General features: G+C 38.8%; 2 protein-coding genes across 4 annotated transcripts in view; both read right to left on the reverse strand.

Moving 5' to 3' along the window:
- Positions 1-482: 482 nt before the first annotated feature.
- Positions 483-12,992, reverse strand: NOL11 (nucleolar protein 11). Of its 2 annotated transcripts, XM_005146139.3 has the most exons (18): positions 12,830-12,987; positions 11,544-11,657; positions 10,640-10,696; positions 9,897-10,042; positions 9,573-9,630; positions 8,895-9,033; positions 8,303-8,500; positions 7,761-7,837; positions 6,981-7,104; positions 6,196-6,299; positions 5,829-5,906; positions 4,882-5,066; positions 4,479-4,604; positions 3,335-3,556; positions 2,748-2,826; positions 1,623-1,715; positions 1,219-1,326; positions 483-922 (listed from the first exon to the last, which is right to left on the reverse strand). In XM_005146139.3, exons 1-18 carry the CDS (start codon positions 12,977-12,979, stop codon positions 809-811), a joined length of 2,172 nt encoding a protein of 723 aa, XP_005146196.2. In that variant the 5' UTR covers positions 12,980-12,987; the 3' UTR covers positions 483-808. The 2 variants fall into 2 exon arrangements, with proteins under 2 accessions (XP_005146196.2, XP_033923746.1); XM_034067855.1 differs by lacking the exon at positions 5,829-5,906 and having other exon boundaries at positions 12,830-12,992.
- A 1,628-nt stretch (positions 12,993-14,620) lies between these two features.
- The window catches only part of PITPNC1 (phosphatidylinositol transfer protein cytoplasmic 1), an 80,937-nt gene continuing 76,337 nt past the window's right edge, over positions 14,621-19,220 (reverse strand). For both annotated transcript variants that reach the window (XM_034067795.1, XM_034067796.1), the window contains one exon: positions 14,621-18,961. In XM_034067795.1, the coding sequence (XP_033923686.1) occupies positions 18,702-18,961 (260 nt within the window). In that variant the 3' untranslated portion in view covers positions 14,621-18,701. The remainder of the gene's footprint in view (positions 18,962-19,220) is intronic.

Raw genomic sequence — 19,220 nt, forward strand, 5'->3', positions numbered from 1 at the left:
GTCTAGATCCTGCTGCGTACTTCTTCCTCCTCCCTAGCTGTAGGCAGCTTGTGGATCCAAGTGGTCTTATCAGATATGAGATGTATCAAATCAACTTTAGATTACTGTCATTCAAGACTAACAACTGACTGCCACACAACTCCCTCCCTTCTATTTTTCAAAAAGCAGCATAAGAGGAGATGGTTGACTGGAGAGCATGAAAGGGTACACTACCACACTGTGATACCATGATACACAGGAGAGAAAAATCAATGTTAGATAACAATCCCATACCTACACTTAAGGTCCCTTCCCTGTTTAAGCTAAGACTGTAAATGTTAAAGTCATCTCTGAACAAATTAAAAACCAACTTTAAAATAGAAAAGTCAAAGAAGCAAACTCAAGTTCATCTGTGCTTCAACCTGAGTGGAGATAAGAGAATTACAAAGGATCTTATCAGACTTAAACTATTAAGTAAAAAAGAAGCATGTAAATTAAAAATGTCAATTCATTTGATGAAACATCTGTTGAAGTTTTAATGCAAATATCCTACTAATCCTTTGCCAGGAGTTACGTGGTATTTTAGGATGTTCTTATCACTACGTCGAAGTATCAAAATTATACATGAAAATATAAACAAGTATCCAGCTTCTCATCCAGTTAAAAAGAGCTTTTAATTCACGAGTTTCAGTCTTAAAACTCCCACGAAGCTACAGAGTAACTGTGCTCCTGTGTAGAGAACAACTTTTCACATCCCCAATATGGAGTGCTAATACATCCTCATCATAAAAGGAATCAATAAAAAATGTGTTAATAATTAATTTCAAATTCAAATAAGTTCCAGCACTTCAACAGAATATGTATGAGGGTCCTTCTGGTGGTTAAGTCTTTGTAATTCTTGCAAACTTCCTTCAATCTTGTTTAGTTCAGAGTAGAACCGTACCTAAAAAAGAAGAAAAACCAGATACTTACAGTAAAAGAAATTGTCATTCTTTTCATACAGCATTACACTGTGGAACTATGTGTGGTTGTGCACAGTTTCAGATATTTAACCCTAGCAAATATAACAGCTTTTGAAATAAAAAAAGAGAGAGAGGCAACTGCCATTTCATGCTCAGGAAGGAATATAGAGCAGAACAGTCATTATTTGATTCACTATATCATTTGTTGTTGTCTGTTCCCTCCTTCTTAACACCCACATTCAAAGTCAATACTAATATGAAGTAAGATACAACTTACTTGGGCTCTTACAAACTTATGCAGCTTTGAAAGTAACTCTTTTGCTTCTGGTAGCATCACCATAACTGAGAATTGAGCATCAAGTAATAGGCACAGCCAATCCATAATCTGAAGACAAAGCAGGAAGGGACACTTACACTTTATGATATGCAAATGACACAGATTTTGCTTTAAAAGCTGAACTCTACAACAGTAACTTTCAATGCAAAATGGTTTCATATTCTAAGACAGTATATTTATTTTCTGACAGTAAAAAGTGTTGTGTTACATCTGATTTCATACAGGTTACATTAATAGACAATACTTTGTAGGATGAATGTGGATCTCAGTTACATATTCACTACTCCCCAAGTCACACACCACAGAAACCAAAGGAAATACAAATCTTAGAAGTAGCTTCTCACCTGATTTACAGTTGGAGGGCATGTTCCGGGAAGAGTGGTGGTAATTTTTTCACTGCATTTCACATACAGGTAGTATAAATACCTGAGAAACAGCTAAAAGTAGAAAAGACAGAACATTTTTAAAGGGCAAACATCTAACAGGCTAAGGAGTTTAGTCTTGCACACAGTAATATACATGAGGATTTCTTTTTAGTTTATTTTTTAAAGCAACAGAGATGCCAGTATACTACACATTACAAATAAGTTTTCTGGTCCTCTTACATCATCTATTGCCAGATGTTTGAAAATTCTCAGTAATATTACATTCAGGGTTACTGTTCCACTGTTTGTTTCAGTGCAATTTAATTTAGACAGCGACTTTTCTAAGAACTCTGCTAAAAACTGTATCAACATTAGTAATTTTAGTCTCAACTTCACTTTTAGTAGCCAGCAATAAATTGGTAACGGTCAGAATCAGATCAACATCATCTTGTGCTGAGCACAAGTCAAAGATTTCTTTCTCTTTCTGAAAAGAGAAATCAAGGAGACAGGTCAGTGCTAAGATCAGCTTTCTTCTGGTTGTACAGTTCTTCTGAATCCCTGGAAAACCACATATACACTCAGGTACTATGGTATAAGCAGTTCTGGAAGTTATATTTCAGGTGCTGAGGGACCAGGAAGATGAGTTTCTTTTGTATTGAAACTGAATGGGCCCCAGGTCATGGAGTGTGATATGTTTTGCAATTGGCTTTTTACAGAGTGTACAGTTTGTTTCTCAGATTTTCTAAACTTCTGTTTCTGATGGATCTGACTAAATTAGGATTGATCCTTTCTTAAAGAGCATCCAAATCAATAAAGGATACTCTACTTGCTAAATGTTGCTACATTTTCCAAGTAGACTGGGTCACAAAGAGGGTTTCTGTCTTACATTTTCTGAAGTAAGTGTGGACTAAAAAGATTAGTTCCATATGCATGTGGAAAACCATGACATTTGTTAACATTAAATCTTATTAGCCATCTTAATTTAATTTTCATGTCTTAGTTTGTGATTCAGACTCCAGTAAGAGCAGCAAGTTTCTTATATGCAATAAAAAAAACTTTCTTCCCTTTCCTCCCCAAAATTCTAAAGCTTTTTAACATACTTACAACAGCTTGCTGGGCCGGAAGGTTTTTCAGATGAGGCAAAAGGAATGTCTCACTGTAAGCCGAATGGAGAATAGCATTTCTGTGCAGGACTATTAAGGAAATATAACTGCAGGGAAAAAAATACCACTTTCTACAAAGCAAAGTGAATTCTAACTAAAAATACTTCTCTAAGTTCCTTAAGACAGGTCCTATTTGAGCCTTTTGAATCTCCCTTATTTCTATCATGAAATACATACAGCAACTGAGTCATCACAGTGCAGTTAGCTTGAGCAGTTTTGTTTACTACAAGTACGTAATTGGATAATCTGTTTCAACAAACATCAAAATCAGTGATGCTATTTTCTCTTGAATAGATAGAAGTTTTAGTACACTTTTGTAATAATAGTAGTTTAACTGGTATAGGTGCTTTCTAAAAGTTATTTCTATTTATAGTTTAAATAATTTTTCTAATAAGTAGGAACTTATTTTATCAGAACTTCTCAGAAACTTTTAACAATAGCAGAAGATAAATCTGTCAGTAATACTAAACCTAAACATCTGTGTCACATATAATGCACTGACTTTCCTTCATTAAACACAGAGGATACAGTAATGCTGCCTTCTGTGGTCCAACAGGGCAGGATTCACTATCACTCGTCACATGGAGTTTCTTGGTGACTTTAGTTTCCCAGATGTTTTGTTCCAGCTCCGTACTGAAACCATTTTCTACAATTTCAGTCTTAACTTCTTTATTGTTCAATTCAATATCAAGGTAACAGATAACAGATTCTAGATTCAGATCTATCCTTTGAAGATAGGCATCACTAATGCTGTAAAAGAAAATTCCAGATGTTTACTACTTTTAATTATGTGCTTTAAAATCAGCAATGCCATCAACCCACCATTAGTACACACTGTTTGAAGTTTACTAGAAAGTAAAAAAAAAGCAACTAAAATACAGTCTTGCAGAACAAACAAAGACCATGAGAGAACAGTTAATATTTTGTAATCATTAACTTTGAACAATACATGTACTGTTATTCTGTTCCAACAATGTTAGTTACTGTATTATTAGATATTATGTCATGGGCTGATTTAAAGGTTATACCCCATTTGAGACTGTTGTTGTGTTCAGACTGCTTCAACCCATCAGACATTTATGATTTTCCCATTTAGTAATAAAATATTTGACAATTCCAAGGTATGAAATTAATAAAATCTTATGTTTCTAATAGAAAAATAATCTTGTTTGCTCTGGAAGCCTAGAGCAACAGTTACAACAGTAACCAAAGTTGCTGTAACCAAAGTCTTCTCATTGGTTACAGTGCCTAAGACTTCATCCTTTGGGATACAAAAGCTGGTTGTGTCACGAACTTAGAAGAGTTGTACTTTTCTATGGGCTTCTTACCCCATGTAAGTTCCCAATTAAGTCTGTTGCACAGTAAACAGCTCGTCCTAACAACATAGGTAGAAGGATGCAAATACCATTCAAGCCAGCAGTGTTACCAAAAGGCATGTTCTTTTAATTACCATTTACATACTTTCTAGAATTAACATATGCAACAGACAACTTGTAAAAAGTGTGTCAGTCTGCAAGACTCCAACATTAACTATACTCAGAATTATGAATTTAATACACAGTGTTCACTGCTCATCTATAAAATCTACGCCATTCTTGGTGACACATAGCTTTTAGTAAGGGGTTTGGTTTGGTGAAGAAGGAGGAAAAAAAATAGACTGATTCCAACTTACCTTAAAAATGCTTTCAAGCAAGCATAAGTAATTTCTTCAGGAATATCTGGAAACCGTTGTAAGCAGATTTGTAAGAGATGCAGATCTTTTTTCTCCAAAGCAACAACCATTAAATCTGGACATAAGCTGTAAGAATATGAGAAGAATATGCTGCATAGTTCATACCCACTAAAAGCTACATCAACAGCTAACGCTGAAGTTACTACACTCGTCTTATACGAAAATCCATCTGGGAAGTGTCAGCTTAATCAGAAAACAAGGATAAGAAACTTTGATAGTAAATTCTGGTAATTTGAGAATGCTTTACAAAGAACTGGATTTCTACTAAAAAATATTATTAATATTATTATTACTATTATTATTGGCTAATCCGTACAATAAAAAAAATTGGAATCATCATCACCTGTAAGACAAATCTTGGTTTTCAACTATCTGCAACAAGAAATTTCGAGGGTAGTACTTTGGATTTGCTTTACATCTGTTTATAAGGGCAGTTACTACACATCCAACAGTGGCTTGGAAATCTGGCATCTGTCCTTTTGACATCACTTGTCTCAATTCATTTTCAAATACAGTTGTAGAAGCATCCTGAAAACGACAAATTGAGGTTGACAAATAGGTTTGAACACTGTATTGGTATTAATTACACCAAGTAGAACCAGACTGACTTTGGGATTCAAGCTAAAAATGATTTACAAAAAAATCCTAAGCACTCTGTGTTTTGGTATCTCTCTCAAGCATGAAAGAGCCAAACAGGGTAATTTCTCACTCTAAACTCAAGCTCATGGATTATTCACCTGTTACTTCAGTAACATTACTAAGACGCCCAGCCCCAGCTGAACTATAGGTACATTCACACAGGAAGGACTGCAACTTCAAGCATCACAACACTTGCAGCAGATTTTAGAAAGGAACTAAGCAGCTCATTGCTGTATTTGCAGTGGAATTCCTAGCAATTCCACTTTTTAGATCCAAAATATTTTTAACCAAATTAAAGCCATAAATAAGAATCTAAAAAAACATCAATCCCCACAGAGTTCAGGTGAAATATCCTCCCACCTTATCTGCTGCAAGAGAAGACTGTCATTAAAAATTAGCAAATCTGTGCAAGTTTTCAGAACTCAGTTATATCAGCCCTGTATTGTATAGTTCTCAAACGTACTCCTATGACAAAACTTTAATTTCATCATGTTCAAATACTGTTCTTGCACAATATCCACCAACTCACCTGTTCAAATCAGCTTTGCCAACCTGATATTTGCAAGAGGACATGGAAAAAGATAATAGCTTCAGAGACAGAATATTCTGAGAGTGTCTAAACCACTACTTTAGGGTATCTGCTTTACTTACTTTCAGATTTAGTAAGAGCTGCCCAACTGATAAGGTATCTGGCTGTACTTTAGCAACAGTGTTCTTTTTTGATCTTAACTATTACAAAGAAAAAGGAAACAAAAAATGTTACTATTCAGCTCAAAAAAGTTCATATATATTTAAGGATTTCAATCACGGTAACTAGGAACTTTGTGCATCAACTTGCTGCACAGATTATGATCAGTAACTGGGTAGTGCAATTCCAGACATAGTGTTAGAAATAATAAGTAACAAATACAAAGTGAAAATGTTTTCTGCTACAACACCAAAAACTAAAAGGAGCAGCATTGGGGAAGAGACAAGAGAATGAAAACAAAAACCTTGCATGCTCCTAATGCTAACTTACAATCATTCTGGATTCAGGTTTTAGAGCTACAGACTGCTGGGACTGAAGGGAAATCACAAGCTCTTCATCTCCAAGGGTATTCCAGTCTACAAACAAAGACACATCTGCGAACACAAAACAAAACTATATGAAGGTAGCACTTAAAGTACATTTATTCAAGTTTAAATGTTACTCAACTTCTTATACTAACAAGTATTTTCTGAAGTATAATCCAAGTCACTTTATGACAAGAGAGTTTCCAGGTTTATCTCAGCAGGAAGTAACTTTGTGGCCCTTTTTACATACTGTTTCTCCATTTAGCCTCCCAGAGGAAGTGAAGTAAATTATTACACAATCTACTGTGAGCGTTACTTGCAACAGCATTTTACCAGTGCAATGCTAAACTAAAGACACTATGAGAGTGCAATTCGAAACTAAAGTCTACAAACTAAGGTTTTACCTTGCTCAATCTAATTAATTATTTTCAACTCTTTGAAAATAATTTATAGCAGACAGCACTTCATTTTGCTTTCAGTAGTCAAAGCTGGCATTCCAGCATTTTCTGTAATTCCAGTTATTTGAACAACAACCAAGGCTAAGTGAAGCCACAAGAAATTCAGACATTTGCGTACTTCGGTGCTTTCAGCAATGGTAAATTTAACAGTGAGGAACACAGGGCAGTGTTACGTTTCTGCAAGCTGGTTAGATTCAACTGATTTTATGGGCATGTACTAAAAATAATTTCTATACAATTCCAGAAGTTTTCCTTTTATAAGATCTTTTCACGTAATTAGAAAGATTCTTACCAGGGGCTTGACTGTCCTTGAGCTTTCCCACAGCAGCTGCCAAGGATGATGTTTCACACTTGTATATAACCACTGTGAGCACTTTCCCATGAGTAAAAAAGAATTTTTTCTCATAACACCATATCTACAAAATAGAAAAACATATCTTTATGAGATGAGCAGAGAAGTGTGTTCCTGCACAAGCCAATGTGTAACTCCTTACTACAGAGTTTAAGTACAAGTCACTGGTCAGATGAAATTGTTTTAGGTAGGCTTAACACTTGTTAGCAGAACTTTCTTAACTGTTGATTTTAAATGCACAAATAAGAAGCAGCTGCTCCAAGACATTAATTTCCTCTTGTGCACTTATGAGACAAAAACCAGCCAACAGTTCTATTGCACTAGTAAATTTGTTACTTAGGTGTCAGTTGATTTATCATTAACAGGCAGCTGAACATCCTGAAATACTATTTAGGGAGATGCAGGCATCATTTAGACCGTCAATTACAGATTGTCTGAATAGAACAGAAACTTCTGGGTTTTCTGGTTAATTTGCTATTTAATTCTCAACAAATAATCAAGTCCATCAGAAGTCAGAAGGTACTGAATTACCAAAGAGATTGCCAAAGGGCAGCATCCTGACAAAAACAGCTCATCAACTGTCAATACTAATTTTGTCTCAGAACCTGGTATTCCCTGCTCTTCCAGACAGAAGCAGAACTCTGGAAGACAGCCCCTTCACTGCTATCATGCCAAATACACAAAGCTTACAGACTACAGATTGAAGACTTGTCCACCTACTTGTCCACTGGTTCCCAGGGGAAGCTCCTTTGAAGTTTGCAATGTCTGAAATTTTGTATTCCATATTGTTAGGCACTCTAGGGAAAGCAGGAGGTAGATGTTACAAAGCCAAAGTGCAACAAAAATGCTACATTTACCTTGCTACTTTCAGCTACAAACACTTGAAACAAGAATGATAGGTTCAAAATAGCTCAGTCAGTGACCACTCAACATTCTGCTTAAATCTCAAGTCAAGTAAAGATGGGTTAGTTTTCCAGTGAACAGCTTGAAACAAGAAGCTGTGACAAAACAAACAACAGCCAGTGAGGCTTCCAGTCAGGAAGAACACCGTTATAAAATGTTCAGTGGCCTAAATTTCAGTGATCCCACATTCCAGAAGTTTAGGTATGGGACTGAAGTGTTTGTTTCACTTACTGCAGACACTGATTCCTTAGAGGACATCAGAGCTATTTCCCTGCATAGGTCCTTTTACATATGTCCAGGCCCCTTTAACTCCCCTCCATCCATAAGTTCTCTTGCTGCATCTTCTCAACTCTTGTTACCTTTGGATTCTTCACCAGCTGTAGCTAGACTTCCTAACACTGCAATGTGGTCTTTATCAAGAACAACGAAAGAAGTTCCTTTTAGAACACTTCCAGATACCGAAAGGTTCAGGAGTAGTGACCTGGGCAAAATCTGCTCTTCCTCTTCAGTGTTTTGCTGCAGAGGTATCAGAAACTTGTACACAGAGTCATTGGAAGCTGTCAAAAAAAAAGAAAGAAGAATCATTACTCTTTTATGATGTTATTGTGGAAAAACTGATACAATATGGCAAAAGGACATCCAAAGAGAACAAAATCCAGTGAATGCTGGAAGAAGAAATAACACAGGACGTTTCTAGGACATGTTACAGTGCAAAGCGACAAAATGAAAGGACAGCTAGCATGAGGTCTGCAAGATACAAGTCATAACATGTACGAACTTATGCAGCCATTAAAACATCAGGAAGGTTGAATTACCACTTCTACCACTGGCTCTTTAAGAAAGTTTGAAGAGCTGAAAATATTAAACAATAATTCATAAGTACCAACATTTTATGTCCTTCCACACAATTCTCAACTTTATTATCACACCCCATTAGAAAACTTAACTTACACAAACACAGAAGCGTGATGATTTGATTTTTTATATATGCTGTGAAACTCAGTGCCTTAGATAATTCCTGTTGTTCCAACTTATACTTGTGTAGATTATTCATCTTAAGTTTCTGCACGTAGACAAAAGAATCTCCATTCTAAAACAAAAAAGAAAATAAAGTTTTCCTTTAATTTGCACAAACAAGAAATGACAGGAATTCGGGTATTAGAACTGCTTGACTTGGGATGTTATGCAAAGTTAGGAATTTGGCTTTTCTACATACAGCCTAATTGAACAAAGTTTGCAGACTCAAGCACGAAAATTCTAATTTTATGCACCAAATGGACTCACAGAAAGAAGAATATGAATAAAGACAGATCCACCTGTAATTATTTTCTTAAAACATAAATCATATTTAGTAACTTCTTCACAATGAGCAAGTATTTGAACGCAATGAGGAGTAAGACAATGTCTCCTATATTTAACCTTAATTATTCTCTTAAGTTCTAAGAGCCACACTCCTCAGCCCTGAAAGCAACACAACTGCAGTTTAACTGGTGTATAGGGATACTGATTAAATTAGGTTAATGATTTCACTAAAAGCTCTTAAAATCCAATGAAACAGGTGATGGATGTCAGAAGAAGCACTTAGATTTGCTGCTAGTAAAGTTACTTTAAAATAAGTATTTAACTCACTTTCTCAGTCGTGAAAATCAAGATAGGTTGTTGACGATCCATAAAGGCTTCACTCCACCTAAAAGCAGAAACTATATGAACATCTTCCATATTCCAGGCCTACACCTAAAGTCATATCACCCATATCCTTAGGCAGCCTCTTAGATTTTCAATCTTTATATAAAGAGTGCTAAGATTTTAACAATAATGTGTTAGAGAAAACCAGCCACCCCCATGATCTGTGTCTTCAGATCTCTCCCCTATCCCCTCAAAAAAAGGAAACAACTTCCATCATTGTCAGTTCCTCTGAGCAAGAAACAAGCTTCATAATGTTGTATCACTTACTTGATGACTTCATCTGAGATAACGTTTTCAATTTCTTGTTGAGGGGCTTCCAAAAGGACATCTAAAGTTCGAACACCCCCTCCTCTGAATAGTACCACTGGCCCTCCTTTGGGTAGTGAATGTATTCTGTACACATCAGCTGAAAGCTGCAGAGAAAATACAAATAATTCTATGTTCTCTGGTACATACCTCGAAGTCTTTTACCCATCTCTTTTTTTGGTTGTTTTTTTAAATTCTTTCAATAAACGAGTAACAGACAAATGATGACCCTGCAAGACACCTGATAACATACCTAGTAGTTGAAATAGTAGCTGCAATTTGCCAAAATGTTATAAACAATGCAAATCTCCAGCCAACAAAAAGCCAGGAAAAGCATCCCAAAGAGGATCACACTTCTGAATCGCATCAGAACCGTAACTGAGGGTAAGGAGTTCAAACACCTGCTATACAGCAGAACAGAAAAATCTGTACTGAACATACATAGACTCTATTTGAACATCACCTTTAAAGAAACTCCTCTGAAACTTTGAATTTGGGATACCAATCATTTTAAGATAAACACCTGATGATCAGGTCTCTCAGCCTAAGGGGAGTCCTCACAATACTCCAGAATATCATGAAGCACAAGTTAAGACCATGGTCAGCTAAACTGTAATATTACCAGTACTATGAAAATGTGCATCTCTTCCCTCCACCAGGATTCAAAATGTTAACATAAAAGTAAACTCACATGAGAGACTTACCGTTGCTTTAAACGCTTTGTCCAAGTTAACATCTGTGTTCTTCCATATTCTTAAAACCTTTAAGACAAGCATCATTGTTCAAGCACCATAAAACAGTAATATACACACATATCAGCATGCAAAATACTAGAAATTGCATGTCCCTGAAACATAGGAGGAAAATTAACAGGAAGTATTCACAGTAACCTTAATGGAATCTGAGACTGGGAAGTTTACACGGGAAGAAGCTGAAGCAGAAACAAGAGGGATACAAACTAAGCTCATACATCCTAGATTGGAAAGGAAGGAAAGGGAAGAGTGAGGTTAAGGAAAAAAGATACAGCAGAATTCTAATAGATCAAAGTGATGGAGGCAGATTAAGATACAGACAACCTGATCTGGAAGAGATTGCTTCAAGAAGAGCAATGAAAGGTCAGGAAAAATATTTCATCAATAACAAAAAGCCAAAGGTTCAGCATGTGCTAAGCAAACACTACACACACAAACAGGAAATGTTTGACTGTACAACATGAGACAAGGACACAAGTATGAACCATTGCAACCATTTCAGTACAGTAATCATGCAACTGTAATTGCCAACCGGTCTGCAAGAACAGAAATAACCTATTCTTGGGGAACACATGCATGAGACTCTCTTCCTGAGAATGAGGTGTTTTTCAGGAGGCCATGGCACAACCTGTGCTCAGCAGAGATGATCTTCATGTTGCACAACACATGTTGTGCAGCTGCAGAACTGCCCACCCCATCCCTTCAAAGAGGGGACCTGAACTGCAAGAGGGTGGCAAGAGCTCCATGCATTTACGTTGAACCAAAAATGCAGCATCCCTGACTTCTCCCCTATATACATTCCCACAGAAGACTAGCCCCATCCTTTTTCCCCTTTAGAAAAGAATGAAGATCTCACCTTGTCATCATGAACTGCTATATATTCATGAGTCTCAAAGTTGCATACAACTGGACAGGTGATAATCTGCCCATGTTTAGCGGACCAACAGCCCAGTGGTTTCTGATCTGAGACCTGGAAGAGTCAGAACAAAGACACTATAATCAAAACATATTGTGGTACACCCTTGGGATTTTCCTCACAACAGCAAGGAAATGCAAGGTACCACATCTGAACTGAATTAGCATATTAAAACACAGGACTGCTACACTCAGAACACCTGCTTGAGCATCCCTGTTCTTGACTTTGGTACCAAAAATCTCAGAATAACATGAAATAACTACATTAATTTGAACTATTTATTTTCACATAAGAAATCCCTTTGAGCTGTAACAGTTTATGAGTTTATGCATGAAGCACAGGTATGAGGCAAGGCTTTTTCAAAGTGAAAACACTACTCTTTGTCACTTGAGTCAGTTACTTTTACTCGTTGATACAATCAAGCATAGAACTACACTTTTTCCTCTTCCAATTTCAATATAAGACCAAGAGCAATGAATTTCACTGTCTAAAACTTACACTAAATATGACTTACATCTTGTTGCTAGAGGGTACTCAGTCCCCTCTCCTCCAACTGCAGCCACACTGGGCATGTTTACCAACTTGTATATGTTCTCAGTATGATATTGCCAGAGTGGCTGAACAACCCATAAGGAGATTGTATCATGAAAACATTAAGATACAGTCCCTAGCGACCTGAATGTGAAAGCCAAATGTTTTGCTTAAGTGTTATTATGGTCTACTGAAATAAATGTGTACATTAAAAGACACCAGAGCATACTTCTGGTTTCAAACTGCAAACTAAAACCTTTCATCCTCCAACCAACAGGAAGGTAGCTGACAGAAATCTGACAGCCGGACAAAACGCATGTCACCTTGGCTACTGGGGAATAACAGCATGTACCCTGCAGCTTCGGGACGGGAGCACTTCTTGAAGCCGAGAGAGAAAATCGGCAAAAGGAGAAATGCACAAGCAACAGCCCAAGCCGACACCTGCTCCACTGGCAGACAGGCCGGGGGGCAGCAGAGGTGAGCTGGGCAGGGCATTGCGGGGAGAGATGGACAGAAACGGGACAGGGCCCAGTCCGGCCCCGTTCCCCAACCCCAGGGCGCAGGCTGAAGCCCCCGCTGTCCCGGCTCCGGCTCCAGTGACAGGCCGCCCGGGGCAGGAGAGCGAGCGGCTCCGAGGCCCGGCCCGGAGACCCTCCCACCGGCTGGGGCTGCCCTCCCGAGCGGCCGGGGGTTACCTTGAACAGCGTGGCCGTCCTGCCGCGGTCGGTAAGCAGGACGTGGTCGCGGTCCGGCCCCGGCTCCAGAGCCAGGAGACCGCCATCGAGGCCGACACCGCTGCTGGGACCCAACCCGCACAGCGTGAAGCTCTCACACAAGGCCGCCATGCTCGCGAGCCTCGACCTCTCGCGAGACATGGCATGGCGCATGCGCCGTGGCCCGAGGCGGCGGTGGGAGGCGGAAACGGGGTCTGTTGGGGTCGGTGATAGGGAAACTTTGGGTCGCGACTTGGGTCACTGGTGTGGTGTGGTCGGTCAGGTCGGGACTGGCAGTCCTGCCGCTTACTGAGGGTGTAGGGAGGCTTTGCCAGCTGATATTTGAGAAGGACATACAGATACGGTGCGGGCTGATTGCTTTGAATACCATTAAATCATAGAATCACAGAACAGTTTGGGTTGGAAAAGACCGTAAAGCTCATCCAGTTCCAACCCCTGCCTTGGGCAGGGACACCTTCCACTAGAGCAGTTTGCTCCAAGCCCCGTCCAGCCTCGCCTTGAGCACTGCCAGGGATGGGGCAGCCACAATTTAATTAAGAGCCATTCGTTTTAGAACACCCTAAACAGCAGTTTGGATTTCCACTGTTCAGTTGTTCCCATGACATTTCATGCATGGTCTTAATCGGGCCATTTCCAGTTTCCTGCAGTGTAAAGGTGTCATTTGTAAGCAGATTACCATGAGGACATCAGACACAACGGTTCTGTAGGTTTGCATTCACACAGTAAAACATTGCTGGTTTAAAGACTAATTATGTGTATTCCTGCCCTATGAGAGGCCTCATGTATGTAAAGAATACAGGGTGGCATTTTTCCCCCTGCAAGAGTGCAACCCAACTCCACCAATTTTAACAGCAGTAGGTTCAGGGTTTTAACCAATTTGTAATGTATATTCATGCATTCATATTTCTCTGTGCTCAAATTTTAATGAAGCTGTAGCAATAAAAGCCTGAAGTGTAAAAAACATCAAGTCAAACCAGAAGAACAACAGAACAGGTTGTGCCCCACCACTAGATGCATTACTGGGAACACCTCTTGCCAGCACCGTGATTTTGGGGTCTTGTGGAGGATTCAGCCACAGTTTTTCTTAATAGATTCAGTCACAGCCTCTCATTGGTGGTGAAGGCTTGGGTAGAGTCCAATGTCCACAGGGTAGAACCCCGCACCCTCACCTCAAAAGGGTTTCCATGCACTTAAGCCATCTGAGAAGCCGTTACTGCAGGCTCAAGAACAGCAGACTGACTGGTTTCTACCTTAAAACACTTTCTAGGCCCTGTTTTTTCCTGTGCCTGGCCCTACACTGTTGTGGAGCATTTCTGTATTGAGTATGTGACTACTGTTCCTCTGGTGCATAGAAAGCTTCGTTTCTATGGAGTAAGTCTTTAACAGCTTGAAGAATCCTTGAACATGCAAAATTGCTGTTGACTAAAATTAAATGACTTCTCTACAAGTCTGAGAGGTTTTGAATGTTCCCTGTTCCAGTATGTACTGCAACACTGGGCTGCCAAATCCTGTATAGAGAAATAGATTCCCTACTGAATAACTTCCTGGTCGGCCAAATGATGGGGCACCTGCCCAGATAACGTCTTTAAAAGCTGAGGCACAACAAAACCTTAGTGTTGTAAGCGGTTTAAATTTCCCTTACAAATCCAGTTCTTTGTGCTATTTAATTTAGAGGAAGTGACTTGCGGGGTAGAAATGTTTTGGGATATACTCCTTGCTAGAGGAGACCTAAAGAAAGAAAATAGCCACAACTGTAAAGAATAATTGTTGGTAGTTTATTTACAACAAAATGCAAGGAAAAATACAATATTAAAAATAATAAATAACTTGGAAAAATCAGAAACTAAATTATATGAGTGAGAAATATGACAATCAAATTCTCCTGCTGAGCCTTGCATTATTTAACATGCAGAGCATTTCAAAACTTGGTCCTTCTTTGATGGTGGTGATATATTGAGTAATGCAGCCACCATAGCTCTAAATGAAAGAAATGAATTACTGGACATTGAATCTCAGGTGGAATTCTCACAGAAACAAAATAAACCAATGAAACCTGTTTAAGTGACAGCACAAAACTACTGGAGATTGTAATTCAATGACCATGCTGTTCCTATAAAGAAAACACTGTTAGACTTATTTAGCAATTTCAAGTTACACATATAAACCCAAGACCAAACAATGGAAACCGAAAAGCTCCTATTAACAAGATCATGAAATCTCTCCTACTGCACTCACTAATTCATAAAAAGCATATACATTTGCCTTGTTTCAAAGGATAGCACGTTGGTTTGAAGTTACAGTGCAGCAAGCTTCAAAGCAGTTTTAACAAAATACAGCGGTCTGGTTATGAACTGAAACTCAAGGAACAAATGTTTCCATTTCAAAAGCTCTACAGCAGCAACTAATGCAAACTGGCTACTAGATGGTCACAAAATTACCTTCCAGAATAATAAAAAAGCTAAAGAATAAGGTCAAATAGTTTCTTTCCCTAGGGTTTATCCAGTCATTTACAAAATTAACCATTACATTCATAAGAAATCCTCATAAGTAGGTGCTTCAGGAATGTGCTGCTCCTCATAGCCTTCATGGATACCTCTCTTAGATCTACCCCTCTAAAGACAGGAATGAATTGTCGCTTATTTTGTAATGATTGTGCCATATGAAATACATAAAAATAAAGCTGGGAGGAGGTTTTAATAGAAATTCAAACAAACTCATCATGTTATTTGCTCCGAACTGCATTCTCCTTGGTGAAGAATTCCCCTCAAGCCCTAGCAGAGCTGCATCATGTAAGTCTTCAGTCACTGTGGTGGAGAACAGGAACAGGCTATTGTGCCTATTCAGCTTTGCCCCAGGTCTCCATACTCTAAAGACGGACTTACTAAATAATCACGATTTACTTTCACAAAAGAAGTGATGAACACCTGCAAAATGCTATTTTCCTCCTAATAAACATGCTTGAAAATACAACAGAAAACACTGTGAAAAAAATCAGTAACGAAAACCATCCCTTTGCCTGAAGATATACACTTTAGTATTCAGACCTTTCTTTTTGTTTAGTTTTGTGTGGGTTTGAGTGTTTGCTGGGAATATTCTAGAAAAAGTTGTCCTACCTTAAAGAAAGAAAGAAAGAACAACCAAATAGAAAAAGATATTTAAAGAGCCTATTGACCAAACAGGTCACGACTAGTGGGGAAAGCAAAGCAGAACACAGCAGAGGGTACTTACACAGGCAGTGAAAAGCCTGGGGTGTTTTTTATCCAGGGCAACAGAACATTACAGATCCTTTTATTTGCCTTCATTAGGAAGCCCCATGGAGGCAAACTGGCGGATCGTGATCCTCGTGGTGGTCAGCAGTGAAGTCAGGCTGTTGGGTCAGTAAGCTCTCCTCAAGAGCAGCGCTGCAGGAAGAAGGGCTGCAGCAGCAGCACAGGCATACCACTGAGCATCCTGTCATTCTCCTACATCTGTGTCATACAGATCTTAAGATGTGTCCTATACAGGTATGTTCAGAATTTTCATTCATGCCCTATCTGCAAACCAAATTAATATGACAATCAATGTATCCACAAGGGATCGGAAATCAGTCTGTTAACTATGAGTAAAGGTACAACTGCTTTTGTCTAATCATCTCTGTAAAACCCAAATGCCAAAACTTACATAGAAACATTTATCTGTAAGCACAGGGGCATTATGGCTTTCTTTGACAAAGAAAAAGAATCACTGAAAACCAGACTTTCCGGTGGAGCAGACCTGAGTTATTTCTATATAGGTCAAATTCAGGAAATGAAACCGCAACCAAACAATGCTTGATGTTTTCAAAGGTTTCCCTTCTCTGCCAATGTTCCAATCTTGCTACTAAATAAATAATAATGAGATTAGACCAGTTATAATCATGAATATAGAATCTGTACACTCTTGAAGCTGAAATCATAAACTAATGTTGGAAAGTTTTGCTCGCATTATTACAGCAGCTTCTTTTTAAGCAAAAAAAGCATCACTCATTAGTTTACTTATCACACAGAATTAGTAGATCTGAGAAGAAAAAATGAAGCAGAACATGGACAGTAAGTGGGAGAATGCAGGAAGTCAGACCACAGCTAACCTATGAAGGGCTCCTGGATTTTGCTACCTACAGGATTTTAACTATCAAACAAATATACACTTGTCAGTGCAGGCTGTCAGTGGAATTCTCCTGCTACTAAAACTACCCTATAAATATCACACACTCAACATAACTTTGTAGATCAGTTGAGAACTTCAGTGCATTTAAGCATTTCAAACCACTGTCTTGTGCTGAGAAGAGAGCACAAAAGTCCTGCCTGGTTAAAAGGCCATCCCCAGCCAACACTTGGTGATAGTTCAGGTCTGGAGGACTCTCTTTTTTCTAACCCATGTCCCATGTCATCGGTGGCACAAAGTATCACCCACTTTGATCATATGGTTCAGGCAATGGCTGTCATTCACTGGAATTGAACAGAGCCTTACTTAACTTCTGCTGCAGCTAGAGGGAATGATGGGTACTGACAGCATTCATTAAACAGCAATTTGGATGAAAGGGACTGAAGTACCCCAAATGGGGGCCAGAAGGGAAAGTCTCTCACTGAGTCTAGGAGGAGACCATTTATTTTTCTCCTCCTTCCACAGTCTTCTCCACCAGGAAATATCTTTTCTACATTTTAATTCCAGAGACTGAGGAGTGATTTCATACACAGACCAGGAAGGGCACTTCTGTTTCCTTAATGTCGCTCTACACAGAACTGAGTAGCCCCACAACTCATTCGCTTTCCAAAGACTGATGTTCACCCCTTCCCCTAGATGGTGACAAAGCCTGGGAACAGCTTTCTGTTGGCTGTTTAGGACAGATGGGAGGCAGAAAAGAAAAAGGAGTCTCATGTTTTCTTTCCTTTACATTCAAGGTCTTAACATCGTAACTACCACTTATCTTCCAGTGAGGAAAAGACAGAATTCATTGGGTTTGCTTCTCAACTGGTTCAATTTAGCTGCTATTTTGCAATTTGACAGATGGAACACAACTGATGAATGCCAGGAGGGGTTTAAGAGATCACAAAAGGACAGGGGAGAGCTATTAAAATACATTATCTACAAGAAATAGGTGGTTTCTTTTACAAATTCTGTGCAAGATAGAAATAGTTCAATGGCCTCAAAGTCAGTATAATTAATTACAATTGGGGCTTCAATACAGTGATATTTTAGATTTGAAAAATTTTCTTTGTTAACTAGGCCCCAAATCCTGAGTCATATTAAGCAAAATGTGAATCTTGAGTGATTGGTGTTGGTGTTCAAGTACAATGAATTACAGGTCAAAGGTTTATGAATACACCAAAGCCTGAGAGCAGGAAGGATTTTAAAATCAGCTATAAAAGAAGAAAATGGGAGGGTTTTTTTCCTGTTAACCCTGCATTCGAGTTGGCACTAATTTGCCACGGAAGTCCTTGGCAGCTTTACTAAATACCTACTCCTAATTGTAAATGCTATGACCTAGATGAGGATTTGCAGGTAGAATACTGCTACAGAAAGATTCCTTTCAGTTTACAGCATTCCCCTCAGCCTATGTCACTGTATGTCAGGACGATGCACCAGATGGCTTGAAACACTACTTTAGGAATATATAGACTACGTTCTCTTGCATGCACTTCTCTGAAGGTCTTAAAGATCAAGTCTGAGGAAAGAAGTAATCTTTCCACACCAGAAAGATTATTTTAAGCAAAAAGAAGGAAACAACAAACCACCATGACCTTTGTAGAAACTGAGTTACATCACTCTTGCTGTGGCAGACATGGCTTATCAGGAGGAAACATGCTGGGTGAATTTAAAGGGTTTTCTTCGCTGGGTCTGGAAGAGTGAGAGTTTCTGGAGCAGACTTTTTCCGAGGCCGCTCTCTGGAAACTGTTAGGAATTCGGGAGCATCTGTGGAGAGAGGAGTTGATGGAGCACTAGATGGAGCACTGCGGGTTGAAGAAGGCATGGAAGTGTTAGAGATAGATATTGCAGGTGGGAAAATCCCAATCTTCTTGTTGGTGGCTTCCTGAGTTGCTCGTTCAAACTCTCGGACTTCATCCATTGTCATGTCTTCAACAAGAAGGAAGGAAAAACAAAGACATATTAGAATAATCTCAAATGATTGTTTAATTAACTCAGTTAAATTACTGCCATCCAAATTGTCATCAGGGAATGACTGCTTATCATGCATATAATTACATGTCTCTCCACATAAACACCTTCCTATGGTAACCCATTGATCGGAGCACAATCAGTGGCAAATGTGAAGGAAACAAAGTTAAGTGCATTAATCACATACTAATGGTTATTCTTCTACCTGGGTCTGAAC

The sequence above is a fragment of the Melopsittacus undulatus genome, chromosome 11 (assembly GCF_012275295.1).
Source record: "Melopsittacus undulatus isolate bMelUnd1 chromosome 11, bMelUnd1.mat.Z, whole genome shotgun sequence".
NCBI classification, from domain to species: Eukaryota; Metazoa; Chordata; class Aves; order Psittaciformes; family Psittaculidae; genus Melopsittacus; species Melopsittacus undulatus.